The following is an 18364-nucleotide window of genomic DNA, read 5'->3' on the forward strand; positions in this document are numbered from 1 at the left end:
CCGCGGCCGCTGCGTGCATCCCGCCTCCCGCAGCACAAAACCTGCAGGAGAATTCCATCACTAAAGAGTTCTCCCCAGTCCCATTTGTAAACCCTCTCGCGTGCCATGAGCTCCACGCCGAGGGCACAGCGCCGCGGCACGCTGGTAAACCCGCGCCCAGCATCGCTCTCCCCGGCTCGGCAGCAGGTGGGAACGCTGCAGAGACAGCGAGCGGCACGGAGGAGCCGCGGCAGAGGAGGAAGAGGCCTCATGCCTTGCTCTAGCAACCTCTTCCAACCCTCCCAGCCGTGGAACCGCTGAGCACCCTGAGGGACACGCGCCACAGCACCGCCTGCGGAGGAAGAGGCTGCCAGCGGTGACAGGGCTGGCAGAGGTCATGAACGCCCCAGTTCTCCTTCGGATTTACGGAAACATGGGCACTGAGCACAGCCAAAGGGTTCTGAGATGCCAGCAGGGAGATGGCAGGGCACCTGCTCCATCCCCAGCCCGCACAGGGCGGTCTTTTGGCTATGCACGAGGAGCTGAGCACTTCCAGGCAGGGGGCCACGACTCCCAGTTCTATGCAGGCTACTCACGATCATAGAATCACCAGGCTGAAAAAGACCTCCAAGATCATCAGGTCCCACCAGACCTATCTGCCACTAAACCATGTCCTTAAGTACCTCATCTCCCTGCCTTTCAAACCCCTCCAGGGATGGGGACTCCACCACCTCCCTGGGCAGCCTCTGCCAGGGCCTGAAAACCCTTTCAGTGAAAAATTTTTTCCTGATGTCTGATCTGAACCTCCCGTGGTGCAGCTTGAGGCCATTCCCTCTCGTCCTGTCCCGTTACTTGGGAGAAGAGACCAACATCCACCTCCCCACAACCTCCTTTCAGGCAGTTGTAGACAGTGATGAGGTCTCCCCTCAGCCTCCTCTTCTCCAGGCTAAACAACCCCAGTTCCCTCTGCCACTCCTCGTAAGGCTTCTTCTCCAGGCCCTTTACCAGCTTTATTGCTCTTCTCCGGACACACTCGGCACTTCCACATGGGTGCCCACCTTCCATCCCACTGAGCTCACAGACATCTCCTAAAGGAGGATTTGTACCCAGCTCTCACAGCAGAGTGAGAAGCACTTCATGTACCTCCCTTCCAGAAACAGGGATCGAAAGTCCTGGGCTCCTATCAAGTTCCTACTCCACTGGACATCTTCCCAGGATGTACTGCAGGCAGGGAACTGCCAAGCAAGCACAGTGCCACCGTGGGCACAGCCGGAGCCAAGCTGCTTCGTGTTGACATCTGTACCTGTGCCACCCTGGAGCTGCACTCCTGCTGCCCCAGCACAGCCCCTTCCCTTCCCTGCAGCTCTAATTCTTTCCTGCAAATGGATTGGGAGCAGCCCCAGAGAGGGGAACGTGGGGTGCTCAGGGAGGAGAAGCTCAACATGAGCCAGAAACGTGCGCTCGCAGCCCAGAAACCAACCGTGTCCTGGGCTGCATCCAGAGCAGAGGGACCAGCAGGGAGGGAGGGGATCCTGCCCCTCTGCTCCACTCTGGGAGACCCACCTGGAGCCCTGGGTCCAGTTCTGGAGTCCTCAGCACAGGGAGAACATGGAGCTGTTGGAGGGAGTCCAGAGGAGGCCACGGAGATGATTCAAGGGCTGGAGAACCTCTGCTATGAGGACAGGCTGGGAGAGTTGGGGTTGTTCAGTCTAGAGAACAGAAGGCACTGGAGAAACCTTAGAGCAGCTTCTAGTGCTGAAAGGGGCTCCAGGAAAACTGAGGAGGGATTTTTTACAAGGGCCTGGAGTGATAGGACGAGGGGAAATGGCTTTAAATTGGAAGGGGGAAGGTTTAGATGAGACATTGGGAAGAAATTCTTCACTATGAGGGTGGGGAGGCCCTGGCCCAGGTTGCCCAGAGCAGGGGTGGCTGCCCCATCCCTGGAGAGGTTCAAGGCCAGGTTGGATGGGGCTTGGAGCCCCTGATCCAGTGGGAGGCGTCCCTGCCTATGGCAGGGGTGGCACTGGATGGGCTTTGAGGTCCCTTCCAACCCAAATCAGTCTATGATTCTATGATACTATAACAGACAAAAGATGTTCAGCACAGGTATAACCAGTGGCCACACAAGTGCTAGAAATGACATCCAATGGCAAGGGTCAAAGCCTAGGTCACCTCCTTAATTGTGATCAGCAGAACTTCCATGTATCCACCTCCACTCCATGAATTTTATACGTACAATGGGAAATATTCCAGTCTGTGACTCTTCCCCTCTCGCACTCCCACTTGTACTGCATGTTTACATACAGAAGACTGCATCTATTAAAAGGAAAGATTATTTAATGCATTCCTGAAACAAACCTGCTCCGGGACGTAACACAATAGCAATCCAACAATGCACTAAAGCTCTTCCCACCACTCAGCTCCTCGGCGCAGCAAGTGAAAAATAACAGAGAACTGAAAACGTAGGGTTTACTTGTCTTGTTTTCCACCTGTCCATATCATGTTCAGTTTCTAATAAGAAATCAATAGAACATGAAAAAGTCCAATGTTTCTGGTTTATGGTGCACAAAAAGGTCCTAAGAACATTTTAGGTAGAATAAAGGAGGTCTGGAGTATCTCCTGTACAAGGCTGAGAGAGTTGGGCTTGTTCAGCCAGGAGAAGAGAAGTTTCCAGCAGTGACCTTCCGGTACACCCTACAGCTCATCCACTGGCGACAAGAGGTGCAAGAGACTTGTTTATGGTCATAATAAAAAACATCCTCCTGCTTCAGACACACCAAGAACACCGAGTACAGAATCTACAGCAACACACGTTCAAAGCAAACCTGGCATTTAGGACAAAGTAACCACTAACTGCGATGACGTTGTACCAAGGACAGGAGGAAGCGGAAAGCACAGGCAACCCAAGCCACAAGGTAGAGCATTTGTTGGGAAAAGTCCAAGGATGGAAGGAAAAAAAAACCAGAAGAGGACACTCAAAGAAAGTGTGCTTGGTATAAGAGGATTTTCTCAAAATAGAAAGGCTAGTGAAGGTCTCTATGAAATGTTAGCAGCTCAAACACGTGCTTCACCACTTCAAAACGCGGCAAGATGATAGGGAGTATTTTTTCCTCATGATTTCTTCCCTGTCGCTGTAATAAATCAAGTCGCTGCCAGGCTGCGTTCCCCAGACTGGTGAAACAGCGTGGCCAAACAGCTCCATGTCTTCACACAGCCTTTGTACTACCTGAATTTTTAGGTTAAAAAGAAAACAACCAAACCAGAAGAACAGCCCCCTGTCCCTCTCCCCCAGGGTTTTCTGCTTTGTGAAAGCCAAACTTCTCACAGCCCTGGAGTGGATTAGACCTTGTAGCCCACCACTGCTCCTTTTGATCCCTTTCCTCAACACTTCAAGCCCTTTCCAAGGGCAGCTTGAGGAAGAAAGAGAAAATGCAGGTTTACATCCAGTGCTGTGCACGCTCACAATAAGGCACCACTGGCTCCCTCCAGCTCTCCATGCTGAGTGGAAAAGCTTGGGTGATCCTCCAAAATCAAGTTTTTCTCATCAGCGCCATGGAGTAGGCAAAAATAGGTAGGTGGGCACAAGAAGTGTCACGAGAACTTGCAGTTGGATGGAGCTCCCCCCTTTCTTGCCTCCCTTTCTGCTCCAAAAGTCCTCCTTCCATCTTCCCAGAGCCCCGGAACGGCTGAGGCTGGAAGGGCCCCCCTGAGCCCAGCCCCCGTGGATCCATATGTATGCACACACACATATGGATGTGTATATATAGACACAAACCCATCATCTGCTCCGAGCGAGTGGGTTCGGAGCTGAGCCAAGCCAGGGAAAGGCAGAACCTCAGCGGAAGGGAAGGCAATGAGAGATGCAGGAGAGAGGAGGTGGCTCCGAAGTTATTTGGTGGACCTACCTATGCCTGGAGGCACCCTCCTCTAACTCAGCCATCCATCCACATCTCCTCATTTCCCAAGAGCTGCTCTCTCCTGTCTTTTTCCACAGGAGAACTCCCTTCTCACACTCAGTAACACAGGGAAAGATGGGTACAAGCCAGTGCTCCAGCACAAGAGCCAGCAAGCTTTAACGGAGCAAGGGAGCCCCAGTCCAGCATTTCTTTGGTTTATGAAACAAATAATGAGAAGCAGTGGGAGGTGTCCCTGCCCATGTTGGGGGCAGCGTGAACTGGATGATCTTTAAGGTCCCTTCTATCCCAAACCATTCTATGACAAGTTCCATCTAAGCTATGCTCCAAAACAGCTTTATACACAGATAATGTGACATCAGGAGTGGCTGGCACCAGCTTTGGCATGCACATGTCCATGACCTGAGAGATATCGTGAGTGAAGAGAACCAAGATGCCCAAAACCAACAGACCTCTCCCTCTGAAAGGGTGAAATGACCTGGACAAAGACAAAGATTGTGCCTATTAACACAGGGATCGGGACAGGCTGGATCAATGGGCCAACGCCAACAGCATGAGGTTCAACAAAGCTCAGTGCTGGGTCCTGCACTTGGGACACAACAACTCCACGGAGTGCCCCAGGCTTGGGGAAAAGTCTCTAGAAAGCTTGTGGTAGAAAAGGCCCTGGGGGTGTTGGTCAACAGTAGCTGAACATGAGCCGGCAGTGGCCCAGGTGGCCAAGAAGGCCAGCAGCGTCCTGGCTTGGATCAGCCACGGTGTGGCCAGCAGGAGCAAGGAAGGGATCTTCCCTCTGTACTCAGTGCTGGTGAGGCCGCACCTCGAATCCTGGGTTCAGGTTTGGCCCCTCACTACAAGAAGGAGATTGAGGGGCTGGAGAGCATCCAGAGAAGGGAATGAAGCTGGGGACGGGTCCGGAGCCCAAGGGTTCTGGGAGCGCCTGAGGGACCTGGGGCTGTTTAGCCTGGAGAAGAGGAGGCTGAGGGGAGACCTCATCGCTCTCTGTAGCTCCAAGAAAGGAGGTTGTGGTGAGGTGGGTGCTGGACTCTGCTCCGAAGCGACAAGTGATAGGACGAAAGGAAATGGCCTCAAGTTGTGCCAGGGGAGGGTTAGATTGGAAATTAGGGAAAACGTCTTTTCTAACAGAGGAGAAGCCCTGGCAGATGCTGCCCAGGGCAGGGGTGAAGTCCCTATCTCTGGAGGGGTTCAAACATCGTGTGGCTGTGGCACTTTGGACACAGTTTAGCAGGCACGGTGCAGCTGAGCTAATGGTTGGGCTGGATTATCTGAGAGGTCTTTTCCAGCCTTTAAAATTCTATATTTCTATGAATAGGCTGTTAACCCCCTCACTGCACCCTGTGCAAAGGCACAAACACATTGCACCTGGATGTTGAAGACACAGAAAGAAGGAAGAGACGTGGCAAAATGAGACACCGGGGAGCTGAACACGGCTCGCCGTTGGCATGACAATCAGCAGCAAAGCACTGTGGAAAAATACAACCCAGGATCTGCCGGAAGTTTGCGAGCAGATCTTGACACCACCTGCAATCCTGACAGAACCCAGCACTCAGCCAGTTAAAGGACACTTTGAAATTAATTACTGGATTCCAGATGACCGCGAGCAGTCGTCAGACTTGTCCTGTTTGCAAAGCAATCTGCACCGGAGCGAGTCGCTGATGTTTAAAACCAGGCTCTGCTGTCTCTGTAAACGCTTCCTCAATGGCAGAACATCTAACAGCTCAGTATCTTGCAAGCAGAACGTGTTCTGGGGAGATAGGGAAACAAGCCATGACATCAACAAATCCTAGGTTAAGCTTCTCCCCTTGTCATTTATTATGCCTTCAGCACCAAGAGCCACATTCCTCCCCCGACTGCCCTTGAGCCCAGGGAGAGCTGTTTATGCTTCCTGGCAGCAGCATTTTCTTAAGCACTAGGAAAATTTTTATAGCAATCCAGGCTCAGCACATTTGTGAGAAGGCCTTGTCACTCCAGCTGCAATCATTCAGAAGTTCACCAGAAGGAATCCAGGAGCAGAAGGAAAGCCAGAGTTAATTAATTACACACCTTAGTCCTTCACGTGAACAAATAAGCTCACTAAACACACGCTATCCCAACGAGGGGAGCTCTTCCTTGCAGCTGTAACTGAGAACATACACTGTTAGCTCTTCCTCACTATGTTTCTCTTGTCTGGATGACTTGAAGCTCCGTTTCTTTGCATTTTAAAGTATTTTTTTCTGAAAACAGTACCTCTGTGGAAACAGCAGGTACTCATTTATAAACAATATTTGTGATTCTGACTGAAAGTTTTGTTTAACCTCCATACTATTGAAATCATAACATTTAACAAACAGATCTGAGTCAGAAAGAAAACCATCTTCACGCAAGCACAAAACATCAGACTTGGTAAGAACAGCTGAAGTTGCAGCAGGACCAGGAGTTTAGACACTTTACCAGGAAAAACCTAAGCTAAAACACACAGATAAGCCCTAAACCAGAAAAAAGGTAACTTTCCAATCCTGTCAGATAGCCTCTTTGTGCAAAACAAAGATGTCAGGCCGATGATGATTCATTAGGCAATCTATTAACAACTGATAGGAAGGAAAACGGATTTGAAACCATCACACACACACAAACGCTTTGACCGCGTGAAAGACAAATCCCAGTGAGCATTCAGAAGACTTAATGGGTAGAGGGTTATCAGAAATTATCGGCTGTGTTCTCAGTCAAGACTTCAGCGCAGTCCCACATGAACAAACAGTGAGGAGATAGCTGGTAGCAGTAAGGAGAATGATCCTGCGACGACCGGGTCCAGACACTGCTCATCCTTGTTGGGTTAAACATCAGAAAATTTAATTGAAATGGAGAAAAAAGGAATAGCTATGCTTGAAGAGAAGCCAAGAACAAACAAATGGCACCGCAAGTGCTGTGCGCTCGGTTCACCTGTGCACCCATGGCCTCCTGAGGAGTAACGGAAAGGAAACTCGGGCACAGCCCAGAAACCACCCGTGTCCCAGGCTGCATCCAGAGCAGAGGGACCAGCAGGGAGGGAGGGGATTCTGCCCTCTGCTCCGCTCTGTGACACCCACCTGGAGCCCTGGGCCCAGTTCTGGAGTCCTCAGCACAGGGAGGACATGGAGCTGTGGGAGCGAGTCCAGAGGAGGCCACAGAGATGATCCAAGGGCTGGAGAATCTCCTGTACAAGGACAAGCTGAGAGCTGGGGTTGTTCCTGTAAGGTGGGGAGGCCCTGGCCCAGGCTGCCCAGAGCAGGGGTGGCTGCCCCATCCCTGGAGGGGTTCAAGGCCAGGCTGGATGGGGCTTGGAGCCCCTGATCCAGTGGGAGGTGTCCCTGCCCATGGCAGGGGTGGCACTGGATGGGCTTTGAGGGCCCTTCTGACCCAAACCATTCCATGATTCATGTTTATCAGAATTTTGGTGATGGAGCTTGACCTCACGCAGCTCCTTGGACTGAAGCAGATCATCCTGGCTCACAAACCAGAAAAGACAAACTCCTGCTTCCCTGGCGTACCGAGAGCCCCTCCAGCAGCAGCAGGAGACCGGCTGCCACTGCAGGGATGAAAGAAGCCTGAAGGGAACCAGAATAGGGGTGGAGGCAGGCCAAATGGCTGAGAGAATTCAAGAAATGAAGGTGCAGATACAGCTCAGGAGAAGACTGCGATAGAGAAAAAGCAAATCCGTGAAAGCATTTAACATGACCACCTACAACAACAGAGATGCATCGGGCAAGGACAGACCACCCTTTCTCCTCCTCCAGAGATCTGAAAGGTTCCACAGGGACACCAAATCAACATTTAAATAGGAACTTCCCCACCAGAGAGACAGGCAGAAGACAAAGGTGTAAATTTAACGTCAACTTAAACAATTTGAACACAAGGAAGAGGATGAGTGGAATGGGAAACGCTGGCATTATTAAGCAGAAAGGCATGTGGAGCAAGTGCTACAGGCTGTCACCGGCTCCAGCGGAGCTGGAGACATTGCACAGAACCCTCCCCACCAGGCAGGCAGCACTCCAGCCACCCAACAGCAGCTTCTCCGTCTCCCTAGCCCTGCCAATCCCACCCCAGACCACCCTGCTGCTGTCTGCTCTTGTGCCTGATGCAAAACTGAACTTCTCCAAGGGTGGCTACTTCCAACACCCCAAATAGCCCCTAAAACCCAGCTGAACTTCTCCAAAGGCTGCTCTTTCCATCAGCCTTGATAACCCATTCAAGCACACCAGATAAGTCCTCGCAGGCATTGACAAGCATTATCTCACACCTTGCCAGCAGCGAGAAAAGCCATTCCACACGCTCAGGTGTTGCTCTGAATGAAGGCTTTGGAGCTATAAACATAAACAACCAACCTAAAAGGGACTGGTTGAGAGTTTCTCTGGTGCAAAAAGGGTAACCCATGCAGCTAACTTACTTGTTGCTCACTCCTGGAGAGAACTGTTCGCTGAAATGCTGTTTTAATGGAAAATGTGATTTTACAGAATGTGCAATTTCATCAGAGTTTGTTTCTGAGAAACATAGAGGCTTTACTGAAACCAAAGGGAAATTCTGGCCTGAAATATCGAGCAGCATTCAGATCCTTCCCTACCATGAACAGACTGTTAGTGAACCTTCTTAATTCACAACTGGGAAGGTAGAACAACTTGATTTTCTTAACCAACTGACTTCACTGTCTTAAGACCCCATGCACAGGTTTTAATGTCCTGCTCTCTTGTTATCAAGAACGTAAGACTCACTTCTCTACAAAGCAAACAAGCTTTCATCCCCCAAAGGGTGATCCTTACCCCAAGCACTAAAAGAAAGCTCCCCCAATCCCAAAATCACAGGGCAGGGCAACAACCACGGCAAAAATCTTCCCTGAGAAGGCGTTTCTCTCTAAGGGCAGGCACCTTCCAGTCCCTGAAAGCCTGCACATTATTACAAGGACACTTGTGCCCACAGTAGTTGTTTGCTTCCACATCTCTGCACCTCTCTTCTTCAATGTGGCAACTACTTTCTGTCTACAATTGCTGTTAGAGTTTTTTTCAGCATCAAGAGTATAATTTTCCACCCCCAAGAAGCCTCACGCTAGGCAGTGCATCATCTACTTCGCATTAATCATCACAGCGGGTAATGGATTGTAATATCCGTGCACACACTCAACCCATTTCTTCACACGTACATAAATACGAAGATGTATTTTTGTATATTTTATATACATGAACAGATACACCGTAATAATAGCTTCAATTAAAAAAGAAGTCATCTTTAGATCTATTCAGTGTTATAAAATGTCATGTTTGTTGCTGATTTTAACAGGAAAAATACACTTGCGCACTTCTCCCACAGCATTAGTCTGTATATTCTCTACCTAAAGGCACTAGGTATAAGTTCAGCACATATTCCACCTTCCCTATCTTTAAATGTTGTGATGTTACACTACATTTCAAAAAGTGAGCATGTCTGCTCTGTGTAAGAACCATACGTTGACCATTCACCTTCTCCCCCAATGTCAACTACAATTTGATACACAAACACAGAACTTCCAGTGGGCACAGTCTGATTCCTGAAAAACCCATCATGGATATTGGAAGTGTCTGTGCCACTCAGCTGATTTCTAGCTGTCAGACAGCTCAGTTAGCTTGAAGCGGTTCAGAAGCACTCAGCAACATCTATTCCAGCCCAGTGAGGATCGACAACGGTTAACCCTTCATCACAACGGCTGCTCTCCCCTGCTTTCATCCACACACGAATTCAATCCAGGCTGGGAGACAATGCGATTACAATCAACCCTGAGGAGAAGGACTTGGGGTGCTCGGGGAGGAGAAGCTCAACATGAACCGGCAATGTGCGCTCGCAGCCCAGAAACCACCCGTGTCCTGGGCTGCATCCAGAGCAGTGGGACCAGCAGGGAAGGAGGGGATCCTGCCCCTCTGCTCCGCTCTGGGAGACCCACCTGGAGCCCTGGGTCCAGTGCTGGAGTCCTCAGCACAGGGAGGACATGGAGCTGTGGGAGCGAGTCCAGAGGAGGCCACAGAGATGATCCAAGGGCTGGAGAACCTCCTGCACGAGGACAGGCTGAGAGAGTTGGGGTTGTTCAGCCTGGAGAAGAGAAGGCTCCAGGGAGACCTCAGAGCAGCTTCCAGCACTGAAAGGGGCTCCGGGAAAGATGGGGAGCTGCTCTCGATCAGGGACAGCAGGGATAGGATGAGGAGAACGGTTCAAAGATGAAAGAGTGGAGACTGAGATCTTAGGGAGGAATATTTTGCTGCGAGGGTGGGGAGGCCCTGGCCCAGGCTGCCCAGAGCAGGGGTGGCTGCCCCATCCCTGGAGGGGTTCAAGGCCAGGCTGGATGGGGCTTGGAGCCCCTGATCCAGTGGGAGGTGTCCCTGCCCATGGCAGGGGTGGGACTGGATGGGCTTTGAGGTCCTTTCCAACCCAAACCCTTCCACGATTCTACACAGAAGAGTTTTGCTGTGATAAACCAAGTCCACCAGCCAGTCTCTACGTTACTGGAACAAACCCCAGGAAGGGAGGGTGAGCAGAGTTTCCTTTTGGCCCTGTCACTAGAGGCAGGCACAGCTTGAGCTCCTACTGCGTTTCTGCGGAAGTCTTGCCTGCGAGAGCACCTACAGCCAGGTCAGGCTCGCTCCGGAGCGGCTGCCTTCCCAGCTGGAGGTTGTGACAGCCCTTCCAGTGACCACTGCCAGCCCACCAGGCTGCACCAGCTCCCTGTTACTTCAGACATGCACCAGGTTTCCCTTCAGAGAAAACGCAGAGTGCATTGTCCGTGACTAAAATAATGAAAACCAGGGAGAAATACACAATTATTTCTTGGCTTTTATTTCTCTCTGTGAATACTGGGCTGGGCAAATGCCTGCTTTAGGATGGTGCTGTTGTACAGAATGACTCACCTCGCTACAGTTTATTTTATGCTAACACCACAAGTCCTCAATCGCATCTCCCTGTGCTTCAGGGAATGGAAGAGTAGGTAGAACATAGAAGCTCACAGACCCTCCAGTTCACTTGCTGCACAACATCAGGGATGAGCCTTCCAGGTCCTAAATCCCATGACACCACAGAGCCTTTCCTTTAACTTCTGTGTGCTCAGAGTTCTTTTCTCTCAGCCCCAGGGAGCCAGGATTCTACCCTCAGTTTGTTCTTTACTGTATTAACTCCATTATGTTGGTTCTCCTCAGCTTGAGAGCAATACTCGTATGACCCATCACGCTACCTGCTTGCCAGAATATTGGCTCAGCAGGCACTCTCAGCTCCTGACTCAGAATCCAAACTAATAACAAGGTAGAGTGGTTGAAATGAGGGGTTCAGGAGCATAAACCAAACAAACACTTGGAGAATTTCACTGACTTGCGCCCGTGCCTTTAGGGTTTAAGGTCTCCAGCTTTTCCATATAATTAGGAGATCCACACTTCTTTGAGGGTTTGGTTTGGGGGTTTTCTGTTAGTGCAAGCTGAGATTCTCAGATATTCCTGCCAGTTCAGCCTATCAAAAGCATTCCCAAGTAGGGAGTGCTGCAAAACCACCAAAGCTTTATATGATATTAACTGGTTACGAGAGTAGTAAGGAACTGGAAATGGCTTCTTCATCCCAATCTTACAACATGGACAGCTACACACCTAGTTCCTGTCTTCTCCTACTAACGACTGTGACAGTACCGATCCTAACGCAGGTGTCTGTGTGACAGGTAGGGGTCTGATCTTCTGTTATCATTAAAATCACTTAAAACGCTTCTCCCAAATAACATTCTTGGAAGGAATCAGCGGGGCTTGACTGAAATACGTGGAGTTAAGCAACTGAGAAGCACCCTTGAATCCCCACAGACATTTAGTTGTGCTTTCTAGTGAACTTCAAAATCTGGCTTTTAAAGACAAAACCCTCTTCTACAGCAAGGACCACCCAGCACGTTTGCTTTCCGAGCCACGCGACAACACTTTTAAGCTTTTTTTCTAATGAGCGTAGTTATACTTTGCTGGAAGATATTACACCAGCACAAGGCAATTCAGGATTAAGAACAGCTCCCAAGAATTCACGCTTTGCCTTACAAATGCCTGGTTTACAGAAACATCCACTTGGATCCTAAAACACATCCCTAAAGGAACCACCACTCACAGGCACTTGGCATGACAGCAGTGAGAGAAAACATAGCACGCAAATTAACACATGCATACGAAAAAGGCAGGAATTGCTAAATTGACCTAAAGCAGCACAGTATGGAAAGAATTCACATAGTTTTAAAGGACCAAGATACACGGGGTTTCCTCTCAACAGGCTGCACCGCATTATTCGATTTCAATCCTTCATGGCTGTGGTTCCTCTCCCTCGGAAACACACGGATGCAAAAGCAAGTTGCTCGTACGAGAGGCAACACGTAGATGGATTGCACTTCCCAGCCCTAGACTGGCACAACCTTATTGTCAGGCGAGGGAAAAAAAGCCTCATCCGAAGGGACAGAGGATCCTGTCCATCCTCCCAGGGATGCCACATCATGCAATACATACGTCTGCGCTGACGTACGCTCTATTTTATGTTATCATCTGTGTGTTTTACGAGCCGGCCACAACGCCTTATGTAAGAGATCCCTGTTTAATATGGAACAGCGGTGTCCATCGCCACGGCAATCCCAGCAATTCCCGAGGAATTCCACCCCACAGGGCTCCCTCCGCATCTCCCGCTGGAATGAAACACTTGGACAACAGCCGCTAAACAGTTCTTATTTGAAGTGCCAAGCTCCAGCCAGGGAGACGGGAGCCAGAGAACCATTTTGTCAGGGATGTCACTCACTTCCCAGCAAGGCTGGGGGGACATCGCTTCCCAAGGACCGATGCCAGCCCGTCCCGGCTTCTTTTGGACATCACAGTCCCCGTCACACGGGTGACGGTGCCCCGGGAGCCACGGGACCTGCACTGCTCCTTGAGAAATCCATCCTGGAGGTGCCCACGCTGACCGGCTGGGATACCTGCGCTATGGATGGAAGCCCAGCAACTTCTGCTGCTGCTGCTTTGGCAAAGATGCAGCTGGGATGGTGGCACGGGGAGCCTTCCCTGCTTTGCTGAGGAATGCACGGGAGCGGGAATGGGAGCAGCAAGTGGAGCAGGAGCAGGAATGGGAGCAGCAATAGGAGCGGGAATGGGAATGGGGGCAGCAATAGGAGCAGGAATGGGAATGGGAGCAGCAATAGGACCAGGAATGGGAATGGGAGCAGCAATAGGAGCGGGAATGGGAATGGGAGCAGCAATAGGAGCAGGAATGGGAATGGGAGCAGCAATAGGACCAGGAATGGGAATGGGAGCAGCAATAGGAGCGGGAATGGGAATGGGGGCAGCAATAGGAGCAGGAATGGGAATGGGAGCAGCAATAGGAGCAGGAATGGGAATGGGAGCAGCAGTAGGAGCAGGAATGGGAATGGGAGCAGCAATAGGAGCGGGAATGGGAATGGGAGCAGCAATAGGAGCGGGAATGGGAATGGGGGCAGCAATAGGAGCAGGAATGGGAATGGGAGCAGCAATAGGACCAGGAATGGGAATGAGGAGCAGCAACAGAAGCAGGAATGGGAGCAGCAATAGGAGCAGGAATGGGAGCAGCAATGGGAGCAGCAATGGGAGCAGCAATAGGAGCAGGAATGGGAGCAGCAATGGGAGCAGCAACAGAAGCAGGAATAGGAGCAGCAATGGGAGCAGCAATGGGAGTGGAAGCAAGAACAAGAGTGGGAGCTGGAGCACGAATGAGAATGAATGGGAGCACAAGCGGGAGCGACCCAGACGCTGCCAGGACCCCGAAATGCGGCTGTTCCCCCCCGAATTATGTAAGGGAGGAGCTTTTCGGCGCCTGCCCCGGCGCCAGGGCCCGGCGGGTGCCCGTGTGCCCCCCTCCCCTCCCGGCACTCACCGCCTCCGAGTCCTCAAATCCATGCAGGTACAAATTGTCGTACATGGAGGTGGCGCGGGTGCCGGGCGCCTCGCGGGGTGCGGAACCGGCGCTGCGGAGGGGGGAGGAGGAGGAGGAGGAGGCGGAGAACGGGGAGGAGGAGGAGAAAGAGGAGGAGGAGGACGCGTGTGCGGCGGGGCTGAGCCGGCCCTGAGCCGGCCCAGCGCTCCCATTGGCTCAGAGCGACCTCGCCGCGCTCCAATTGCAGAATCACAGAACGGTTTGGGTTGGAAGGGCCCTCAAAGCCCATCCAGTGCCACCCCTGCCCTGGGCAGGGACACCTCCCACTGGATCAGGGGCTCCCAGCCCCATCCAGCCTGGCCTTGAACCCCTCCAGGGATGGGGCAGCCACCCCTGCTCTGGGCAGCCTGGGCCAGGGCCTCCCCAGCCTCATAGTGAAGCATTTCTCCCTAAGATCTCACCTCAATCCCCCCTCTTGCAGCTTAAAACCATTCCCCTCATCCTCTCCCTGCCCTCCCTGATGAAGAGCCCCTCCCCAGCTTTCCCGGAGCCCCTTTCAGCACTGGAAGCTGCTCTGAGGTCTCCCCGCAGCCTTCTCCAAGCTGAACAACCCCAACTCTCTCAGCCTGTCCTCACAGCAGAGCTGCTCCAGCCCTCAGATCATCTCCGTGGCCTCCTCTGGTCTCGCTCCCACAGCTCCATGTCCTCCCTGTGCTCAGGACTCCAGAACTGGGCCCAGGGCTCTGTCGAGGTCTCCCCAGATGGGCAGAATCCCCTCCCTCTCCTTGCTGGCCCCACTTCTGAGACCGAGGTACATTTCTAAAGCAAGTCCTACTGGAGCTCTGACACTGAAGTTTCTGCTTCTGCCTCTCATTTGGTGAGGCACTGGCATAAGTTTCCTGAAGGCGTTCAAGGCCAGGCTGGATGGGGCTTGGAGCCCCTGATCCAGCGGGAGGTGTCCCTGCCCATCACAGGGGTTGGACCTGGATGGGATTTGAGGTCCCTTCCAACCTAAACCAGCCCACGATTCTATGACTTCAAGTAACCACCTGTTTCTGTGCAGGATCAGCCCAACACACTGTGCCTCGCAGCACACTGGGGAGACCGGCAGAATGCATTCCACAGGTGAGGAAACCACGTCCAGAGAAGCTAACGGGCTGCTAACAGAGCCAGTCACCGGTGAGGAAACTGCAGAGCCAGCCCTTCATCCCTCCAGCTCCTGACTTCCCACCTCATACACTTCAACCCTGGATGTTTCTCTGTCCCAGAACACCGCAACTTCTAGCAGGGAAGCGCAACACTAGAGAACAGCCCTACGTGATAAAACAGTAAATAAATAATTTTTTAAAGGAATTACAGGAACATAATTTACAATTTACTCCCTATCTTTATTAGAACAATTACTTTAAATCTCATCTTCATTACAATCAGCTCCAAAACCTCTGTGTTCACAAATACTTCCTATCTTTCTCTTCCATTTGCTTCATCTGCCATTCCTTCCAAAGGCTTAATTTAATTCTGCAAAGTTACTGCTAATCACTTGGGAGGTGTCCAACAGACATCTGAAGCAAAGCCAAAGGTGTTATTCTCCCCATATTCGCAGCCTCTTACAAATTTCATCAAAGACTCCCTAAGTTATGGCAAGTCTTACTCCCAATTTACTACTTCTCCTACGCCCGCCGTGTGCTCCTTGCTTCTGTCCATATGCCCTCCTGGTTTGCAAGAGCTCTTGCATCTATTAATACGTACAGAGGGAGTATAATCCCACCAATTATCCAGAGACTGTCATGGTTAAAGTTTAGGTCTCTTGCGGTGTTTTTCAGGACTGAATTCTCAGGCTATGAGGTCTTCCAAGGAACAGCAACTTCACCTCTAACCCTGCATGATGAGTTCATTGCCAATGACAGCCCAACAAACAAAACACAAGTCGTTAATAAGGAATGTCTGATGGCTTTTCAGTGTCCCATTTCAAACCAGAGAGCGCTTCTGCCAAACCATTCCTGGGGAAAGGGTTCAGAGCACAGAAAGCTCTTGTATGACTGATGCTAACTTGGTCCTTCCTGGCCATCTCAACCAAGTGTGGAACAGCTCTGGAGGCCACACGGCTTTCCTCCACCTGGGAGTTATCCTTCCAGTTACATCAGGGCTGGAGAACACTGCCAGCAAGCTTTGGGACACTGCGTAATGTTTGGAGCAAGGCTGTGCAGATGGAGGAGAATTTCAGCTTCTAAATTTAAACTTCTCATTAACTCCCTACACAGGAGTTAATGGATCCATTTTTAGGGCCTGTGCTACAGAGCAGGTCCCTTTCACCCCACCTTGAAGATCTGTGATATTACAAATTTACATAATAAATACATTGTTGGTAGGAGACCATTAAAATTTAAAACAAGAAGGAATTTCTAAGTGCAACATCAGAATAATTTGTCAGCTCAAAATAACAAAAAAGGCCATGAAATCACAAGAAGAGAAAATAAATGTGTCTGAACTTCACATAAATTTGTAATGAAATAATGTAATTCAGAAGTCAGGGGAATTGCTGTTTGATTTCCAGTACTTACATCTCACATTGTCCTTTTAAGACACAGAGGTTATTAGAAATATATATTTAATGACTCAACTTGAAAGGCTCTTAAAAGATGCTATAAAAATACACACAGCTCATTAAATAGGGATTGTACTTGGAAAAGATCTAAACATCAGGGACAGTCACGCAACGTACTTCAAGCACTGAGTTTAGGTCTCTAAAACACAGTGCTTGGGCTGATTAGTTAAGGTAGCGGCTCTGAAAACCCCTCCAGGAGCCTCAGGTTGCTTCTTCCCAGTTTCCCTGATGGGCTGTGGGCAGGTCTGGCCATCCTGCCCGCTGAGCCCTCCCCAGGGACACCAGCACAGGGTCCAGCCTCTGCCCTCCAGCCTCACCACCCTGCTGCCAGCACAAAGGCTGGGACGGGGGGGAACCCAAACTGCCCCCCCTGCGACAGCACAGACCTCACTTGGCCCAAACACACACATCGGACACCCGCTTTCATGGTCGAAACTGGAGGAAATTGTTAGAAGAACCAAAAAAGTACAGGAATTCACGTACTTATCTGAGTTTTTTTCCCAGTCGCATGCCTAAAATGCAAAAATACAAACACCTGTGATACAGAGGAACTAAATCAAAGCCCCTTTTGAATATTATGAGGTAATTTATCCAAGAAACACACAACGGAAACCAACAGAGGCGGCACAGCAAAGAGAGAGAGAAAGACGTCTGGTTCTTTGGAAGTTCATGGAATCATAGAATCATTTGTGTTGGAAGCCCACCGAGTTCCATCCCCTGCCATGGGCAAGGACACCTCCCTGTGCTGGGGACTCCAGAGCTGGACCCAGGGCTCCAGGTGGGTCTCAGAGCGGAGCAGAGGGGCAGGATCCCCTCCCTCCCTGCTGGTCCCTCTGCTCTGGATGCAGCCCGGGACACGGTTTCTGGGCTGCGAGCACGCATTGTTGGCTTACATTGAGCTTCTCTGTGTTGTATGAAAAGTATCCAGGCTCTCAAAATATACTAAAGGAACAGGAGTTGCATTGACCTCAGGAACAGAGAGTAAGGAAGGTTTGCAGAGAGGAGAATACACAATCTAAGGAAAATAACTCAAATAAGTTTATTTCAGTGACAAGGCATCACTGTTGTCTGTAACACAGATATCTACACCTTACTAACTTCTAATATCACTAACTGAAAGCATGTTAGGATTTTACAGCGAGGGACTGCGTGTTACACTGGATCTATAGGTGGTCATATCTGTCTGCCTCCAGAAAGTGAAATCTCTTTGATTTCAACTCAGAGTATTGCTTGGCACAGGCAAAATGGAAAGAGTACAATAGGAGACAGTTAAAAGCTTCATCTTTCTCAGATGAGCTTCCCAAGGAGAGGTTCAAACGAACCAAAAAAAATCCACTGCAATAAAAGACGTGGGTCACACATCAACTAAAGGTTTTCAGAGATCAAAATCATCCCTGGCCTGTTTCCAGAAGAGAGTACAGATCTGCTATTACTCGGCAGGGAATTCCACTGCCTCAGGCCACAGAGGAAGAGTCTGGGACCTGTCATCTTCAGCGGCACGTGGCTAACACTAGAGGAACCAGCATCCAAACCCCCAGCAGGTTGTGTGTGTGCATGTGCATGGCTGTGAGAGACCCAGGGAAACCATGGAAGGGATAAATGAGCTGAACTGAGACTTTTTAAAGTCTAGTGCATAACACAGGCATTTTCAAGCAGTCCAGTCTCCAATTTTAATGGGATTTAACCATAGCTTGTTGCAATCTCTACAAGCGTGTGGGATATTCCTCACTGAGGTTTGCCATCCTCAATGATGTCAGTAGGACCTCTATGAAGTAGGACTCACATGGATTTACTGCAATATGGTATGCAGGCAGCATATGCTGTCCTTTGATCTCAGCCCACAGCTCCGCATGTTCCCAAAGGCTCAGGAAATTTTGAAGGAGATGGAAAGGAAGACCACAAAACAATCCAGTCTCTAAAAGACATACCCAACGCGTCTGTCAAAACCCAGGCTGTCCCTTTGCTGATGACTGGT

The 18364-nt window shown here is 50.5% G+C and overlaps 1 protein-coding gene across 4 annotated transcripts in view; it reads right to left on the reverse strand.

Moving 5' to 3' along the window:
* Positions 1–13886, reverse strand: part of CACNB4 (calcium voltage-gated channel auxiliary subunit beta 4) — a 55714-nt gene extending 41828 nt beyond the window's left edge. For all 4 annotated transcript variants that reach the window (XM_069861691.1, XM_069861693.1, XM_069861695.1 and 1 more), the window contains exon 1: positions 13785–13886. In XM_069861691.1, coding sequence (XP_069717792.1) covers positions 13785–13829 — 45 coding nt within the window. In that variant the 5' untranslated portion in view covers positions 13830–13886. The remainder of the gene's footprint in view (positions 1–13784) is intronic.
* Positions 13887–18364: the final 4478 nt, after the last annotated feature.

This window comes from Phaenicophaeus curvirostris, chromosome 7 (assembly GCF_032191515.1).
Source record: "Phaenicophaeus curvirostris isolate KB17595 chromosome 7, BPBGC_Pcur_1.0, whole genome shotgun sequence".
In the NCBI taxonomy this organism is placed as follows: domain Eukaryota; kingdom Metazoa; phylum Chordata; class Aves; order Cuculiformes; family Cuculidae; genus Phaenicophaeus; species Phaenicophaeus curvirostris.